This window comes from Chenopodium album, chromosome 12 (assembly GCF_948465745.1).
Source record: "Chenopodium album chromosome 12, dcCheAlbu1.1, whole genome shotgun sequence".
NCBI classification, from domain to species: domain Eukaryota; kingdom Viridiplantae; phylum Streptophyta; class Magnoliopsida; order Caryophyllales; family Amaranthaceae; genus Chenopodium; species Chenopodium album.
This window is the reverse complement of record NC_137845.1, coordinates 11272545-11290582: the sequence shown is the minus strand read 5'-3', so window position 1 is coordinate 11290582 and position 18038 is coordinate 11272545. Positions and strand designations below refer to the sequence as shown.

Sequence of the window (18038 nt, the reverse complement as noted above, 5' to 3'; positions counted from 1 at the left end):
ACAAACTCTTCATTCATGAACATGACAAGTATCATTGATAGAAGTATTATGTACGTTACAAAAACGGCGAATTTGATTATAAATAGAGAGAGTACGTCTCAAAGAGAAAATATTCAAAAACAATTAATTACCTAAGTAGTTGATCAGCAACAAGCTAAGATTTATAATTACTACGTATTCTAATTAAGATCATGGGGAACAACAGTTACCTTGCTATATTTTGTGCTCTCTTTCTTATACTAAATGCTGTTGCTGAGGCTCAGCAGCCTCAAGTAGGTACGTTATGTTTCTACTAAGATTGTTGATTAATATTAACTAATAATATACTGTAGCAGACGACTATGTTAGAATTTTTATTACTCGTATGTGTATATATACACTACTACATACATTTGTTTCTTAGAATATGTATGTAGACATATAGCTTTTGGCAAGATCGATGGGATATATATAGTGCTATAATTTGTTTATGATATACTCCTTTTGTCCTTTCAATGTTACTATACCACATTTTCCTTTTAGGCGGACCTTTAAAGATGGCTCCACTTATACATTTGTTACTAAGGATCCCATTAGTTCATCGTAGCTCTCTGATTGATTTACTATACTTGTTGAAAAACAAATATGACTAATTAGTCAATATAACTATTAACAATGTAAAAGAAATGGGAAGGAGTAATCTTTAAAGGGCAAAAAACGGAGGAAATATATATCAAGGTTAATAATGAGTTTACTAATTAATAATAGAATTAAATTTAAAAAATATTCAAATGAGTAGAATTTCACTAAACAATTTTATATGAAAATGTTTGCATGCATGCAAGTTGTATACTTGTATTATACATACTCCTTTTGTACAGTTTCATTAGTTTTCTCCTTTTACTTATTCACCATTAGATCTTGTTAATAAAAATGTTTTCACATGAGAACTTGTTAGATTCATTTCAATGCAAACTATATATTATTTTCAACTAATCGAGTAGTTATTATTTATTGTAACACTTATTATCTAATTCCTTAGATCCACGAATTTGCCACAAGAACAGCACAATGCTAACCGCTGATTGCAAAAGCAAAGCAGCTTGTAACACCGCCTGCTTGGGAGAGGACAACACTGATGCGTTCACTGGCACTTGTATACAAGAATTCACGACCGCGATTGTTAAGGGTATTTGTAGGAGTCCTACAGTCATAGAGATCTTACAAGGACACCCTAGAGATCAAAAAATATGTGCACCAGATACAACCGTTAATAGTGCTCTTCCTACTAAAAGATGTGTTTGCTCTTCCGTCTGCTCAACCTCAGTGTAAAAGGATAACAAATCTTTGTTTGATTAAAGACCATTTAATCATAATCGTCGTCCTTACTTAGATTAATTATGTCTTTTCATTTCGAGAATAAGACTTTGATTTTGTTGTTATGCATTTGATGTTTTGACTTTACATGCATGATCTAATGTAATTTTAAATCAACAGTGTTATTATATGTTGTATCCGCATTGTATTAATTTTCTTTACATACATCGAATACTTTATAGTTTATCCGTTCTTTAACCATTGCAACATTTAGACTTTCTTGTGATTCAATTACTCCACTCTTTGAAAAGCCATCATGCCTGATCCATGAAACTTGTTTTAACTAATCTGGTTCATGAAACCATCAACTCCCTGAAAATAATTTCTAAACCACAAGCTCCTAAAAGTCCTAACCATCCTAGACCCACTTTCAGAAAACAGGCTCAAGTTGGGCTAATGTTGATATCACTAAACTCAGCCCAACCCAATTAACTATGCAAGTTGCTTGCATCTATCAACCCATCATGTTAATTCTTGATTTATTGCTTATTCTTGTTACAATGATAAGATATTTTCTATTCACAATTTATGTTAAACAGTTATAAATAATTTGAAGCGGAGTTACTAAATTAGGTAAAAAAATAAAACTCAAACGAATTAGATTAGATCTTCTTATACACCAGTTTTTTATTGTCACATGTTTTTAATTTCGTATTTGTAGAAATTGTGAAAATTAGATACTTAAGGGAAAAAAAAAATATGCACACATTAAGGCAAATCTATTAATCTATCAAGATCTCGCTTGATAATAATTTTTTTCATACATAAACTTAAAATCAAAGTAAATTTTAGTCAAATTAAATAAACAGATTAGACTAGACCAGAAAAATTCATACTCGTATCATACTGGACCAAACGCTAGAAAATTCAGACCAGAACAAGTGAAAAATCAAAGCCTAGCTTAAAGAGTATAACAAATAACTGATCTGGAATTTGTAACAGGATTTCAAACATTCAATAATTCATTCATTCAACACTTCATGTTCTTTTAGAAATACACAAAAATGATAACTTTTTACAATGATAAACTATGCATTAGAAGCAAAGCCAACAAAATACATATATACAGTTATATTATATTGTATTGGCTTCATATTATATAAAATAATTTTAATGATGCCATAATCTATAAACTTCTGCAACAATCAAACTGATGATAATTAAAATTCTCCTTTTTTTTAGCATTCATTTTTTTCTCACCTCTAAGCTTCTATCAATGCATGGCGCCAACCCCACTAACTGCAACCCTTTTTACTCTCATCATCACTACCATTGTCAATTCTTCACTCCACTACAACTACCACTACCATATCTTTCAATTCTTCACAAAATTTATCTCATTAATTTATTCCTCAAACTAATGTTCATCATTTGAATGAGTTCTGTTAAGCTCTGTAGTCTCAATCTCTAAGAACGCGTCCGGTTGGATGATCATGGGCTTGCGGTTGGATCTGTGGGTTGTGTTGTTTATCTTCAACGGCATTTTGGATGTCATTTTATGTGATCAACAAGGTAATCTCTCCTCCTCGTGACTGTTTTATTCACTTTTTTTCCGCTTATTTTAGGAAAATAAGTTCAGATAAAGGATTAACAAGATTAAATAAGATAAATTCATAAAACTTTAGTTCGGGAAAACATGGGTTACCCAAGTTTTATTCACAATCAAAATAAGTTCTGATAAGTGAAATTCAGGTGAATAAAATATACTCGTGGACATTAAAATGAGAGTCATAGCCAAAGTTGTTTAAGCTGTCTACTGATGTATTGGTTTCAGGTTTTCTGAGCTTATCATGTGGAGGAAATACAACTTATGTTGATTCACTAAACATAACATGGATCTCTGATGATGAATACATCAACGTGGGTCGAACACTTACTACAAGTTATGTTGACAATACATCTTCAATGAATACTTCAGTCCGATATTTCCCTGATGCAAGAGCGCGAAACTGTTATAAGCTTCCTGTGCAAAATATATCATCTTCAGTTCTTGTTAGAGCTAAATTTGTGTATCAGAATTATGACAAGCTTAAGAGAGCTCCAGTATTCAATCTTTCCCTAGGCAGAGCTATGACTGCTGCAATAAACCTCTCGAAAGCTGATCCATGGATTGGGGAATTTATATGGCCGGTTTTTAAAGATTATGTACCATTTTGTCTGTATCACATACCAAATGGTGGGAACCCTGTGATATCTTCACTTGAACTTCGGCCACTTCCTCAAGGAGCTTACAATAGCGGTTTGGTTGGTCCTCGAAAGAACTTTCTGAGGAAGTGTTATCGGATAAACTGTGGCTATACCAATGGGTCTATTAGGTAAACATTTTTCTTTCTCAAGTATTTCTTTGAAGGCTTGTACTCTATAACTCTTATTTATCGATTTCTGACACTAACAGGTACCCCTTGGATCGATATGATCGTGTATGGGATGCTGATGTAGACTTTTCCCCCTCTCATCTATCAGTTCCTCTTTATACCAATGTTGGCCTCAATGACCCCTCAATAATGAGTGAGGTACCGCCTTTGGCTGTTTTGCAAACCGCCAGACTGCTGGAGAGAAGAAACATCTTATCTTATGATCTGCCACTCGATGAGCTTGGAAACTACTATATTGTACTCTACTTTGCAGGGATTGTACCAGTTTACTCCAGGTTTAACATATTGGCTAATGGAGAAATTATTCAGTCAAATTACACTGTGATTAGCAGAAACTCCAGTGTTTACTATTTCACTATGAAACAAGTTAGAGGACTGAACATTACCTTCCAAAATATCAGCTTTTACCCTCTAGTTAATGCTATTGAGGTGTTTGAGATTGTCTATATACCTCCAGAAACTTCTTCAACCACAGGTAATGCTGCTATTCTTTTACTTCATTTAGGATGATTTTTAAAAACTCTGAATTATTTTGTTTGTTTGGATGATTTTGCAGTTTCAGCTCTTGAGGTTATTCAGCAATACACAGGTATGATCCATGCTTTCCAAAACCATGGAATCATATAACTTGTGATGGAAATCTTGTCACATCTATGTATGTGAAACTACAGATTGAAGCTTAAAATGTAAATTCTCTGTGCTAACTCTGGCTAACAGTTGGTGTTTTGTGCAGAGAACTTTCTGGTATAAATTTGAGGTCAATCAGCCCTGCCTTTGGTGACCTACTTGATCTTAGAGCACTGTAAGATCTTTGAAACCAAGATACAAACATACAGCATTTTAGCTTTATTTCTTATGTTAATTTTTGTTTGCTATATGATCCAGGGACTTACATAATACATCACTAGCAGGAAAGATACAAAACTTGGAGGGTCTGCTACACATCGAGCAACTGTAAGCTCTTGTGATTTTAATGGAATTTCTTAGTTTCTGATATGGACAATAGTTATCTTATTGCAATAAGTTCTACTTGCAGGAATCTGAGTTTCAACGATCTCACTTCCTTTGGGACAGACCTGGAAAGCCTGGTGAATCTTCAACTTCTGTGAGTCATATGTTAGTCCTAAACTATAGAAATTTACCGCCTCAGTAACTGTACTCATCTAAAACTTGTAAACTGGTTTCTTTCTGTAGGGACTTGAAAAACAACAGCTTACAGGGAACAGTTCCTGACAAGCTAGGAGCTTTAAAGAAACTCCGTCTACTGTAAGAGCAAGATCATATCTTGCATACATTGTTGCAATATTTTCCCTAGAATTCCATCTTTGTGTGTATACTCTCTAAACCATAAGAGGCCATCTTTCAGGAACCTGGAAAACAATAAATTAAGAGGGCCTCTTCCGCACTCTTTGAAGAAAGAGAATTTGGTTCTCAGGTAGGATTTAATGATGCCTTAGTTCTCTAGCTCATTAGCTGGTTGAAAACAAACCGTTAACCTTAATTGTAATTATGGCTCAGGATATCAGGAAATTTGTGCCTGTCTTTCTCTACATCAGGATGTAACAGTTCAGGAGAAGCTCCAATTGAGGCACCTCAATTTACTGTAATTCCTGAAAGGAAGCACAGAGGCCATGCACATATAGCCATCATACTTGGTACAGTTATCGGAAGCATATTTTTGGTTATTTTGATTGGTTTGTTGGTGTTCTTTTATGTGAGAAAGAAAACGCCAATGTTGAATAATAACATATCAAGTAAGCACAACTTGATTCTGTATTTCAGTACTTCAGTTCTAATTCTATTATGATTTATGAATATCATGCTTCACCCTAACATTAATGCTCAGAGGAAGAAGCTGAAATCAGAAATTGGAATGCAGCTAGAGTTTTTTCTTACAAAGAAATTAAAAAAGCAACACATAACTTTAAGGATGTAATTGGGCAAGGGAGTTTTGGATCTGTTTACCTTGGGAAGCTTCCTGATGGAAAGATGGTAGCTGTGAAAGTTCGATCTGATAAGACTCAACTTGGGGCTGATTCCTTTGTTAACGAGGTTCAATTGAACGGTCTGAATTCTTGAGTTCGTAGTTGCTGCATATACAGTATTCTAACTACTAACAGTAGAGTTGCTTATAAATGAGGTTTTGGATCTGTTTTTAGGTTCATCTACTATCACAAATTAGACATCAGAACTTGGTATCTTTGGAAGGGTTCTGTCACGAGTCAAAGCAGCAGATACTGGTTTATGAGTATTTGCCTGGTGGATCACTAGCTGACAGCCTATATGGTATGGCAGCAACATCAAAAAGCTTATTAAGGGTATGCAAAATTTGTATTTTCATTTGTCTTTGAATTACTCACTCACTTGGCCATGATCAGGTTCAAACAGTAAGAAATTCACCCTGAATTGGGTTCGGAGACTTAAAATTGGCATTGATGCTGCTAAAGGTATATCATAGTTTCCACTGTCATTTTGGAAGATGGAATAATACATTTCTTTTTATAATTTGAAAAAATTACACCAGTTTCCGGACCACAATATTTGTAGGTTTGCACTATCTGCACAATGGGAGCGAACCTAGAATAATACACAGGGATATCAAGTGCAGTAACATACTTCTCGATGCACAGATGAATGCTAAAGTTGCTGATTTTGGCCTGTCTAAGCAGTTATCAGAAGCAGAGGCAACCCATGTAACTACCACTGTAAAGGGAACTACTGGATATCTTGATCCTGAGTGAGTTTTGAACTTGTTCTTTCATTATATTAATTATTAATTATCGATTTTTAATATGTATTCACTAATTTGATCTTGTTTTCTCCATACAGATACTATTCTACCTTACAGTTAACTAAAAAAAGTGATATCTATAGTTTTGGAGTTGTTCTTTTGGAGCTCATTTGTGGTCGGGAACCATTTACCCGTGGATCTGGAAATCCAGACTCCTTCAACTTGGTTTTATGGGTACACTCTAACTACTGTATCTTATCTAGTTAGAAATTTTGTTGCTCCTTATACTAGACATCTATATGCTTGCTTTGTATCATAGTGAAGTTTCACTTCATATCCTTGCTGAGCTTCTAGTTAATCGTCTGTCACTTGCATCAGCACCACCCGACTCAAAACTTAGCCTAAAACCAAAACAAAGTTCCTGCAAGTATTGAGGGATCCAGGACAAGTATTTGAGGTGGTTTGAAGAGTTTTGAGTAGCAAAGGGTGAAACCTTATGGACCTAGTCAAGGCACCCAAAATGTTGAATGCTAGCCTGATTATCCTCAATTTCTTCTGTCAAGTTAATTATTATTTCAGTATGATTTAGCTATCAGCGCATAAGATATGAATGTTCTCCTATAATCAAAGAAGTAGGAAATTTATACAGCAATGCAACTCCAGGGATTCAGCAGAAGTGAACAAAATTAAAGATTCAACACTTTTCGACCCCTAACCAAGTAATACTAAACCTGAGCCCTCTGACTGACCTGATTGACAATGCATCTTATCTCTTGACATCTTACTGCCTAATGAGAGTAATGACTGAATCTAATGCACCTTGAATGCTGTTATGTACAGGCCAAACCATTTTTGCAAGCAGGAATGTTTGAGGTAGTGGATGATAATCTAGCGCGAGACTATGACATGGAGAGTATGAGGAAGGCAGCTACTATCGCTTCAAGGTGTGTTGAAAGAGATGCGTCGATCAGGCCTACTATGGGTGAGGTACTACAGGAGCTTAAAGAAGCCTACAGCCTTCAGCTTGCATATCTCGCTTCAAATGGACAAGCTAATTAAGAGCCTGAGTTTATGATGCAGCAGAAAACTTCATGCATATTACTACATCAGTTTTGAACTAATTTTTGAGAGTGAAATTTAATAATTTATCGTGATGGATTGAACAGATACATAATTATGTCCGACTCAAGGATATTATAGTACATAATGTAAAAAAGCTTAAGAAGTTTACCTTATTAGGATACAAGAAGAGATACATTTGCGTATAGTAATAAATTTAAATACCCGATTTTGATTATTTATCCGAAAAATTGTCAAGAATGAAGATACTTGATTTCAGTATGAACACAGATGACACTTGCTACTTAGTTCAACCTTTCAACAGCCAAATTCTTCTATTTGACACCATTTTTGAAGATATTGAGCTATGCTTAACACGTGTGTGTGTGTGTGTTTTAATTTTTAAATCTCGAGGAAGGAGAAATTGTTTTCATGTCATTAATCGACTCAATTTCATTTCATAACCATTTTTTATTAATTGAAAAGGCATGAATTACCTACTCTTAAGTCTTAACATTAAAATGTGACGTATTGAAAGTTTACAGATCTCATGATCTCTGAAATTTATAATATCAGACTTCTATGATTCTATCTAGCCACCCATACATGGATTTACAGTGAAGGATTTTTGCTATATCACTTGAATATAATTGCATTCGAATTTTCTATGTTACTTATATATATACCACCATTTACAGCAGTTAATATATATATGAGGGATAGAATAAAATAATTAAGAGATTAATTTAAACAAATGATTTGAATTACCATCAACAAGTATCTGCTCTCCAATCCACCCTACTTGTATGTAAGATGCATCATTCTGCTATTCTGTAGTCCAAAATTGCCAGGGAAGATTGTATGGGCTCAGCGTTTTCATGCCCACGAAAAGCAGTTGATACTTCAATTTTATAAGGCCTATGAAGAAGAGTATCTCTGTCGCAAATAGAAAAACAATGCCGTTGAAGCAGCAACAGCGTATGGAAATATAGTCCAGATACCCTGCATTATTCAAAAGACAAACAGTAAAGAAAATATAAGTATAAATTATAGAGGAAGGGGAACAAGATTAAAGATTGATTTGTCTCAGAAAAACTAGAGGTTTTTGGGCATGACTTACCACCACAGAAGCAACAGTAGCTAAGGCAAAAAGAGGACGTTCTCTTAATAAGAACCCGATAGCCAGCTACAGCACAGAAATTGATCAGAATATTAGCTTCTCAGTTCAGTGAGAAAGCCATTTTATTCACTAATGCCTATTATGCAGAAAAATTAATTATGCTAACAAAAATCTCACTTCTAACTTTTAAGTATGTGTTTTACTTTGAAATTTTCCATTACCACTTTACCATTTAAAATTGCCTCTAAAATGGTAGTGGAAATTTTAAGGAAAAAAGGATGCTAGGGGGATATTGGGTACAGAACTGCATTACCATTATCACCATATATCACCCCCTACCAAATAGGTAGTAAATTTGTTCGCTTTTCGCAAGACAAAAATAAATTCACTTGGTGTGAACTGTTTCTAAAGCTCAATCAGAAAGGGATAGTCCTTGCATAATGGACAAATAACTTCCATGGAAAGTGTTTATATGTTTCATGCACAGACATTCATGGTTTAGTAGGCAGCAAATAACAAGTGAAGAGGAACATTCGACAGCTGTGCTAACCTGAACAGGTAGGGTGATCAAACCACCACAGCAAACACCAACAAAGAAACACTCAGGAGAAATACCCTGCATTACATGAAAACCATAAACAGAAGCGTGGTTAAACCCAGCAAGTTGCTGGCAGTATTAGGTTAATATTGTGGGATGAGCAAATGACAAAGCATAACACTATGTTGGATAACAATAGTGAGGGGAAAGGGAGGAGAAGGGAAAAGGAGGTGAGTGGAGGGGAGGGAGAAGGAGACCTTCCATTTTCCTTCCAAATCTCTCCAACAATGGAGGGATTTTGATTTATTTCAAGTGGAAGGAAAATGGATCCCTCCAATTCCCTCCCCTTCCCTCCTTACATTAGATATCCAAACAAGGGAGGATGCATCCCTCCATTTCTCTTCTCTTCCTTTCCCTCCATTTCTCTCTATCCAAATTCCAAACATAGCATAAATCCATAAACTACTGAAAGTAGTGGCCAAAAGGCTCCCAAAGGGAGATAAAGTACAGGTGACTAATAGAAACTAGAAACTGCAATAAAGCCTTGGGTTACGGTAACATAGTTCTGTTATTTTATTTTGTGTGTCTGGGTTGGGATTGGGGTTGGGGATGGGGGCATGTCACTGTTTGGTGAAACAGTGTTGAATTCAACATAATTCAATCAATGGCCAAAACCAAGAAAAGGACTCCTTGCTATAACCTAATCAATTGCAAATCTAAGAAAGAAAATTCATCTTTGTGGAAGATTGCAAGCAGTAGTAAAGTACGGAGTATTAAACTCAAAACTTCAAGAGGATGTGACAGTTAGCAGCTACGTTTTGGTCACCAGAAAACAAATACAAAGGGTTTCTGAAGGAGTTATGAACTCTAACCATGGCTCCTGCAAGGAATGCTGTTGGATTTCTGACTCCAAGAGAGAATCGTTCAACTGTTTATTAGGGAAAATGTGATACATAAACAGTCAGTAAATCATTCCAAATGCTAGACAAGCTGCATATATAACATTAAGGGAAACAGGATTAGCGAATAATTATAATAGATAGATGAGAAAGATTGCATTTCAGAAATTTAAATAAATTCTTAAACAACAAAAAAGCTTTTGCGAGGGTCATTGAACAACTACCAAAGAAAAGCAGCATGCATCGAAGTAGATGTATACCCATTCATATATAAACATACTATAGCTACAAGGACTCATCAAATCTTAAAGGTAGGTTAGATGACACAACCTTGCCTGCAAAATTGTAAAGAGGCTCTTTTACCCAAGTGACTAGCATTCATAGAGCATTAAAGGAATTCTTGCACCCAAATATCTTATATAGCTAAAGCAAGCTGTATAATGATCTAACAATAATCAACAATATAAATTCAAAACCGTAGAATATAGGATTAGCTAGTCAATGCCTAAATAAAACTTGTAGAAAGACTATCTCTCTGCGTTATCCGACTAATCCCACGTTACAAAGATCATATAACAGGGCAGTCAAAGGTCTCAAGGAAATAAGAGGAGCAAGAACATTTTTTTAAAAAAAAGAAAACTCAAACTACCCTCATCTAAGCCAGTACATCAAGCAAGATCAAATTTGTGACTATATCCCCTTATTGGCATTATACATGATAATGGCCTACTCTAAAACAGAGGACATGATAATACAAACCACAAAATAAGTTGGAGAAAATGACTAACAAGTTCAGAATATATACCGAAACCACTAAGATTTCCATATCTTTGAACAGCTTCTGTAATGCTCATCGCCTTCTCTTTGCTAACCCCTAACTGCACTTAATGAAAGAATATTCAAATACAGGAAAACAAATGCAAGGAAAGAGATGAAGAGACCTAGGAAAGTTTAGGCTTTAGGGCTCAATCCAGATGCATAGATTTGGAATAAAAGTCATCTACATTTGAAATATGGATGAAGAGCAAACCTTTGAACACAAATCATCAGAAGCTCCAGATTGCTTGAATAGCTTCCCAATGTAAAATGGTATCATATCACTGATGCAAACTCCCCTAAAGAAAAGAAGGTTTCGTGAGTTTAACTAAGAGCAGAAAAAGCATGAAAGGAAAACAATTTTTTTTTCCTGGGAAATTTGTTAATACATAAACAGCATTAAATAATAATATAAATATCCCCTCAAAAAAAATATATAAATAAATAGCCACTAACCAGTATACCCATAAAACTGTAGAGATTATATATGGAGCATTACTGGAGAATGATGCAGCAAAGGATTGCCATGTACCATCCAAACATAATCTCCGCCCCAATGTTATGCCAACCTATATATCACACATTCAGTCAACAAATGAAAACTTGAAAATAGCTATGAGACACAAAACAAACATTGGAGTTTGTGAAACAGAAGTACCAGCATAAAGGACAGACCCATATATTTAAAGCCTCTTCACTGATGAAAAGTCCACATCCAGCAGCCATGAGCAACAAGAAGTAGATCCACCTGTTATTGTACTTCTATAAATTTTAGTTTTTACATATCATCTACATAGAAGAAAGCAATAGGTGCAAATTGAAAAATGTATTGCACCACTTTTTCTCTTTTGAACAAACAGACAAGTCAAAGGCTTCACTTAACAGTTAATGTAAGGTTCAATGATTGATATGACACATACCCTGGTGCATACTGTGGAAGTAAAACTCTGTAACCAAATGCTTTAAAAGAGAATCCAACAGATGATGTGGCCAAGCTTGAAGACGTTGAAATATTTTGCTGCTTGAAACCAATAGACAAGAAGGTGACAGTTGCAACCACTCCAAGGCCAATTGCCAATTTTGCCAAAAATGAACTGCCTTTCCCACTATCTTGCTGGCCTTTGAACACCTCCTCATTCAACTTTACACCTTCATTCAAGGAATTGCCAGTGTTTGCAGCATCATTAACCCCTGTATCTTCTGGCTGAAAACTTCTGACACTGTTGATGTCGAGCAAGACAACATAATGTATGAATATGATATTTTGAGAAAATGATAAGACAAAACACTGAACACATTCCATATATCATGCAAAAGATGAGGAAACCGAATAAAAAAGTCTCTACAAAGCACACCTTCCCCCCCCCCCCCCTCCTCCTTTCCCAAAAAAAAAAAAAGAGCTGGCCTAAGATATGCTCAGTCCAGCGGAGGCCCTCCTTACCATCCTCTCAAAATAATGCCAACTTGGTCAATGCTTCTCCACCACAAAGAAGTACTCATAATTCATAACAGTTATCCGTCCACAAATCACTTAGAGAACCTCACACCAGGGCAAACTTTAACCAACAATACAGAAAAGTTTCAATGTCAAGTTACATTTATTCATCTTAAAAAAAAATTAAAAAAAATAAAAAAAAGTTACATTTATTCAATTTGCAAAATATATTAAGACAACTAAAGTATTTAATAAGTATGACTTAATAGTACCATATAAAACCTTCAAAAGAATTCTTCAGCAAATGCCCCAAAGTGAGCCATTCTATTCAATGCCGATTGGTTAAGGATAGAATAGAGGTGTTCGGTTCAAAACAATAAGCAAGTGAGCTTTGGCTCGATACATGATCATATATGGACCCTTGTGCATTGGGTACATATACACATCATTTTGCAAAATTAACCTCACATTCATAGTTAGCAATATGTGAAGATGCATTAGCAACAAAAGAACGTTTGTGTAGATACCAATTAACATATCTAATTAAAGGCTTAGGGGTAGTACCCATTACCCAAGACTCGGAATCATATCCCGTCTACTCCCTCTATCCCAGTTTACTTGCAACATTTTGACTGAACACACTTGCCAATGTACATGTTTGACCGTTGATATATTTTATTCTATATTTAAATAAGTTATAAAAAGCTTATATTAAGAAGGAAATTTTCACATTTGCTACCAACAAAAGGACCCTAATTCTCATTTACTACCGCTTTAATTTTTTATTTTAAATTGCTACCACCTAAATTAGAGTTTTTTAAAAATCACTACCACCTAACGAAATCCGTTAGGATTTCCGTTACCACCACCCAACCACCGTCCAGCCACCACTCCTTCCCACCCACCAGCTGCCAATCCACCGCCACTGTTCAACATCAAACCACCGCAACCACCACTCACCGTCCAGCCAACCATCGCCTGAGCCCACTCCCTGCCTGCGACTCCGACCACCCACCCTGCCGGGTCGCGTTCCCAGCCCCCTCGAAAACCTGATCCCAGCCTCGATCTCAGCCCCCTCTCTCCCCTCGAAAACCCCCTCGATCCCAGCCCCTCTCCCCTCGAAAACCCCCTCGATCCCAGCCCCTCTCCCCTCGAAAACCCTATCCCAGCCCCTCCTCGTCCCCCGTTCCCTTTTCTGGCCGCGACAAAGGAATTCCCTGCCACCCAAAACCACCCTAAGCGAAACCCTAAAACTCGTTTAGGGTGGTTTCGGGCAGGGGGTTTAGGGTTAGGGTTGTCGGTTTTGGGTGGGGAAGGGGAGGGGTTCGATTCCGACCCAAATCGCCGGCGCTGGCCGCCAGCAGGGGGGAGGGTGGTTGACGGGGAGGGCTAGGGTTTTTTGGGTGGCTGGTTTTTATTTTTTTTATTTTCTATTTTTTAATTTTTTTTTTAATTTTAAAAATTTTTTTTAAAATTTTTTTTAATAAACTTAACGGAAATCCTAACGGATTCCGTTAAGTGGTAGTGATTTTTAAAATACACTGATTTAGGTGGTAGCAATTTAAAATAAAAAATTAGAGCGGTAGTATATGTGAAGCAGGGTCCTTTTGCTGGTAGTAAATGTGAAAATTTCCTATTAAAAAACCATACATTAAAATAGACCCAACAACATCTTATATGATTACATTGACTTTCATATAATAGCTAAAAGAGATGGTCACAGTGAGATGTGTGAATAGTGCAAAAAGTCAAACCGTTCCGAGTAATTTGGGACGGAGGGAGTATATTAATGCCCTTTGTGGCACACTAAACACCATAAAAATAAAAGACCATTGATACCAAGCTATTAACAACACTCACCAATATCAACTGCCAATCAATAACATTAATTTTACAAATCTAAGGCTAGCAATTTTTCTAAAATTTAACCATGACTACAATTTGAGCTCAATAAACTATCAAAAACAATATCTATGATACATGACAATTACCCAACAATGATTATAACACAAAAGGCAACAAATAGAGAAAAGAAGGAAGAAATATACCAAAAACATGAATACTTGGAGAAATGGGTAGCAGAAAGAAGCACCCTTTTGCGAGGAAAAGCACCATGAACTCCATTGAAGCAGCTTGAAAGCTTCAGAAAACGTGGTTTACAGACATGGGAAATAGCTAAAGGAGGGCTAAGAGAAGGGTAGTGAGAGAAAACCGTCGCCATTGACGACATTCTCTCCTAAATGAGCCTCTCAGTTAATCAGTTGTCAGTGAGAAGAATTCAGCAACACTCAAAATTATTCAATAATGGGGTGTAAAAGACAAGAATTGAATTACCCTGTTAAACAAGTATTTCTTTGGGAAGTTTGTAACTTTTGTGGGGGGAGTGAGTGTGAAGCCTTGGGGAATCAGCAGAAGTATATGCCTAGGAAGTGTGTTTGTGTGAATCACTAGTATACCAAAGGAAAGGATTGTGTTGGGCCATTTGTGTGATACGAGTAATTTATTATGGAGTACTTAACAAGATAATTCTTGAGTTATGCTCGATAATATCATTTTGCATCATCACTTTCAATTTAATGTGTCATTTGAGGTTAACTAAGGACTTGTTCACATTTACTTAATTAAGCTGAAATGAACTGAACCGATTGGAGCTGAACTGAACTGAATAGAGCTGAAATGAATATTTTATGAGAGAATGAAATTAGGGGCTAAAATGAACTAAATGAAGCTGAGCTGAGCTGAGCTGAACTGAACTGAACTGAAATTAAGCTGAATTGAACAGATCCTAAGTCGTTTATGATTTCAATGGCAGATATAGATATCGAATATTCTAAAAGCAAAGCAATTACGAAATAGTTTTTGAAATCACTTGGTCTTCAAATTTCTTAATTATTTCTCTATATGGAGTATAATATTAGTTAGATTATTTATTCATATTAATTTTGAAAATACTTGCAAAGTATTACTTTTTGGAGATTTTTTTTTTTAAGAAAACTTTTAGGAGATTACTGCACCAATAAACCCATTAAATTTTGTTTCAAAAAAACAAAAAAAAAAAAAAAAAAAAAAAAAAAAAAACCCAATAAATTTCAATATAGCTTCTACATATCCATTAATTTATGTTTCATACCTTGTTTTACGATGGTATGTTGTGTTTGTCCTTGCTCAATTGCTCTTATCTTGCCACTATCATTCCTATATACAAGTAATAAAGTCGATTATACGGGTCAACTTTCAATTGTTTATGCTTTACAGATTTTAATTTTAGAATTCAAGAAAAAATTATTAATATATAAAGGAAATCTACTCTTGCCTACAGCTGCATTAATTAGCCTGTCTATACAGCATTTAACATGCCAAAGCCAAACTTTTGTACATTTATTTAAGGGGCGCTTCACTCAACATGCTGCACCCCTACACCCAAAGTTACGGGTCTCGATGGGGTTTGTTTTATATGTTTTTATGCCCTTCCTTTTGAGGTCACTAGGCGTGGCAAACTCATTCAATGTTTCATCAACTATAGTAATATACTCGTATTACTTTCATCCAGATTTACTTAATACACTATCGTGTATTCGTGTTAAAGGAAGATTATTCAAATAAGATGGGTAACTAGGCATGCACTAAAATAAGGGGAAGTAACGAGACCATGCAGGTTACTTCAGAGCCAAAACTAAATTTTGCAAGTCCTGCAGCAGCATACACTTCTTCATCAAAGTCAGTACAGAGAATTCACATTCATGTACAGGACAAATATACTTAATACACCAAGTGCTGAGTGCAGCATTACCAACAAGTTAGAAGCAGCCATATTTCATATTTTTGGGAAGATAGCATCTACATAAGCATGGTGCATTGGATCACCCAGCCAGAGTTTTGACAGTTGATGGTATGAAGCTGTGCGGCGATGAACTTCCTCCACAAACCAGATGGTTGCTTCTGCTTTAAGAGGATGAATAACAGTGTCCAATGGCTGGTACTCATCACCGGTTTCAAATCTTGCTTGATCCCACTGTTTTAGGAGAGTGTTTGTGAGGTAGTGCAGTGGCTGCCCATATAGCTCCTTGATTGATTTGGCTAATCCCATCCATGAATTACACAGTATGACTGATCCGCGTTGGCATGGAATGGGGACCTTTTTCATGTACTCCTGGTATATTTTTGCCCTTCTCACCATGGCCCCTGCACAATGTAGACATCAGCAGCTGCAATCATAAATATACAACAGATCATACCAGACAGTAATATTAAATGTTAAATGTGTGTAGAGAAACATCTAAAAAGCCGTGCCGGGAGAGATAAGAATTAAAGACTTCAGACATTTTCAAAATAAGTTTTATTAATCTCTCAAAAGCTCAGAATATACATCTAGTAATAATTATTTCACTCTTGAATAACAATCACCTCTATTTCTTACCAGTTCCCTCTCATTCGAAATCAGAAACTCTTGCCCCAAAAAAGACCTCCACTTTGCACCAAGTATGTTCTACCTCTGTGCATTGATATCAATATTTCAGCCCCTCTTCCTCTTAAAATGTTCATTGGGCCAAAACATAGCCTAAATTCTTTAAAAATCTCGAAATCAACTTCAGAACTTTGGGAAGTAAGAAATAATGTTCCTAATCTAATTTCTACCACTTTCAGTCTTAGTGCAATTGATAACAGTTTTGGGCTCCGCTCTCCCAACCTCATCTACTTCATGACCTCACCATCCCATGCTAAAAATATTCAATGGCTTCACAGTCATAAGATCAAAGTTCAAGTAAAACCTTAATGAAATGAAGAGAAATAGTCAACTTTGACAAGAACAGGTGAGACTGTGTTGATGATGATAAAAAGAACACAATTGTTCAAGAAAAGAGTTAGGTTATCAAAAACATATACTAGAATTAGGCAAGATTTATTAGAAGTGTGGTAGTGACTGACAGATTTCAGTGATCTTTATATGCTGATACATGTATCAGTAGGGGCACTACTGATGGTGCTTTTGCTGATGGCATGCATCATTTTGTGGAGGGTCAGTTGATAGCCATTAATTTTTAGAAAAATTGCAAGGGACTAACCTGCTCTGATTGACTGAACTGAGCTGAGCTGAAGTGAACTTATTGGAGCTGAGCTGAGCTGAATTGAATATTTTATGAGAGAAGGAAATTAAGAACTGAACTGAACTGAACTTATTGGAGCTGAGCTGAGCTGAATTGAAAATAATCTGAAGAAAACAGGCCCTAAGGGAGGTAGAGCTGCTTCAATGAAAGCTAAGACAACAGTAATAATTGGCTTATAAAATTATGTATTGTTCTGAGTTTACTTTACAGTGAATTTATATACCACTACTACTATATGTAACTAAATCATCACCCAGGCCATCAAGAATCTATAATACAAGAATCTATAAAGGCCATCAAGGCCCACCATCAAGCGGAATTCAAACCTTAGAGAGGAACCAAGAACTGTTCATCCACCAAAATATAAAAGCTCACAAGAAAAAATGTACCTTCAGAATCTTTTTCATTGGCAGGTTGATAACTAAGAGCATCGATGTCAGGCTTTTGGTCAGAGGCACCATCATCTGCCTCCATGTCTGCTGCTTCATCATCTGATGACACAAGATCTACCTGATCATCCCATGCAATTGGCCTTTTCGCCATTGATAGATATCCAAATTGGAACACGGGTATTGCTTAGTTCAATCTGGTTCCAACAATAGAG

The 18038-nt window shown here is 35.9% G+C and overlaps 2 protein-coding genes and 1 pseudogene across 3 annotated transcripts; 1 reads left to right on the top strand and 2 right to left on the bottom strand.

Annotated features, from left to right (window-relative positions):
• Positions 1-2731: 2731 nt before the first annotated feature.
• On the top strand, positions 2732-7764 carry LOC145571986 (putative LRR receptor-like serine/threonine-protein kinase At5g48740; annotated as a pseudogene). Its single transcript, XR_014096664.1, has 16 exons — positions 2732-2868; positions 3131-3671; positions 3752-4206; positions 4288-4386; positions 4465-4533; positions 4617-4685; positions 4768-4836; positions 4926-4997; positions 5098-5166; positions 5250-5485; positions 5578-5783; positions 5891-6017; positions 6110-6178; positions 6279-6468; positions 6561-6696; positions 7303-7764. The product of XR_014096664.1 is annotated as a putative LRR receptor-like serine/threonine-protein kinase At5g48740 (transcript).
• A 236-nt stretch (positions 7765-8000) lies between these two features.
• LOC145571985 (uncharacterized) lies at positions 8001-14773 on the bottom strand. Its single transcript, XM_081631002.1, has 10 exons — positions 14378-14773; positions 11815-12114; positions 11570-11642; positions 11351-11463; positions 11109-11193; positions 10884-10956; positions 10052-10107; positions 9192-9257; positions 8642-8707; positions 8001-8523 (listed from the first exon to the last, which is right to left on the bottom strand). Exons 1-10 carry the CDS (start codon positions 14557-14559, stop codon positions 8440-8442), a joined length of 1098 nt encoding a protein of 365 aa, XP_081487128.1. The 5' UTR covers positions 14560-14773; the 3' UTR covers positions 8001-8439.
• A 1370-nt stretch (positions 14774-16143) lies between these two features.
• Positions 16144-17977, bottom strand: LOC145570847 (protein RDM1-like). Its single transcript, XM_081629972.1, has 2 exons — positions 17824-17977; positions 16144-16511 (listed from the first exon to the last, which is right to left on the bottom strand). Exons 1-2 carry the CDS (start codon positions 17975-17977, stop codon positions 16144-16146), a joined length of 522 nt encoding a protein of 173 aa, XP_081486098.1.
• Positions 17978-18038: the final 61 nt, after the last annotated feature.

Excerpts from the sequence above, each read along its gene's own strand:
- LOC145571985 (XM_081631002.1), bottom strand. The coding sequence starts at position 14,559 with ATGTCGTCAATGGCGACGGTTTTCTCTCACTACCCTTCTCTTAGCCCT. Across the intron at positions 11,643-11,814 it reads CTTCCACAGTATGCACCAGG|GTGGATCTACTTCTTGTTGC; the intron begins GTATGTGTCATA and ends GTACAATAACAG. Across the intron at positions 8,524-8,641 it reads CTACTGTTGCTTCTGTGGTG|GGTATCTGGACTATATTTCC; the intron begins GTAAGTCATGCC and ends TGAATAATGCAG.
- LOC145570847 (XM_081629972.1), bottom strand. The coding sequence starts at position 17,977 with ATGGCGAAAAGGCCAATTGCATGGGATGATCAGGTAGATCTTGTGTCA. Across the intron at positions 16,512-17,823 it reads CAATGAAAAAGATTCTGAAG|GGGCCATGGTGAGAAGGGCA; the intron begins GTACATTTTTTC and ends TACATTGTGCAG.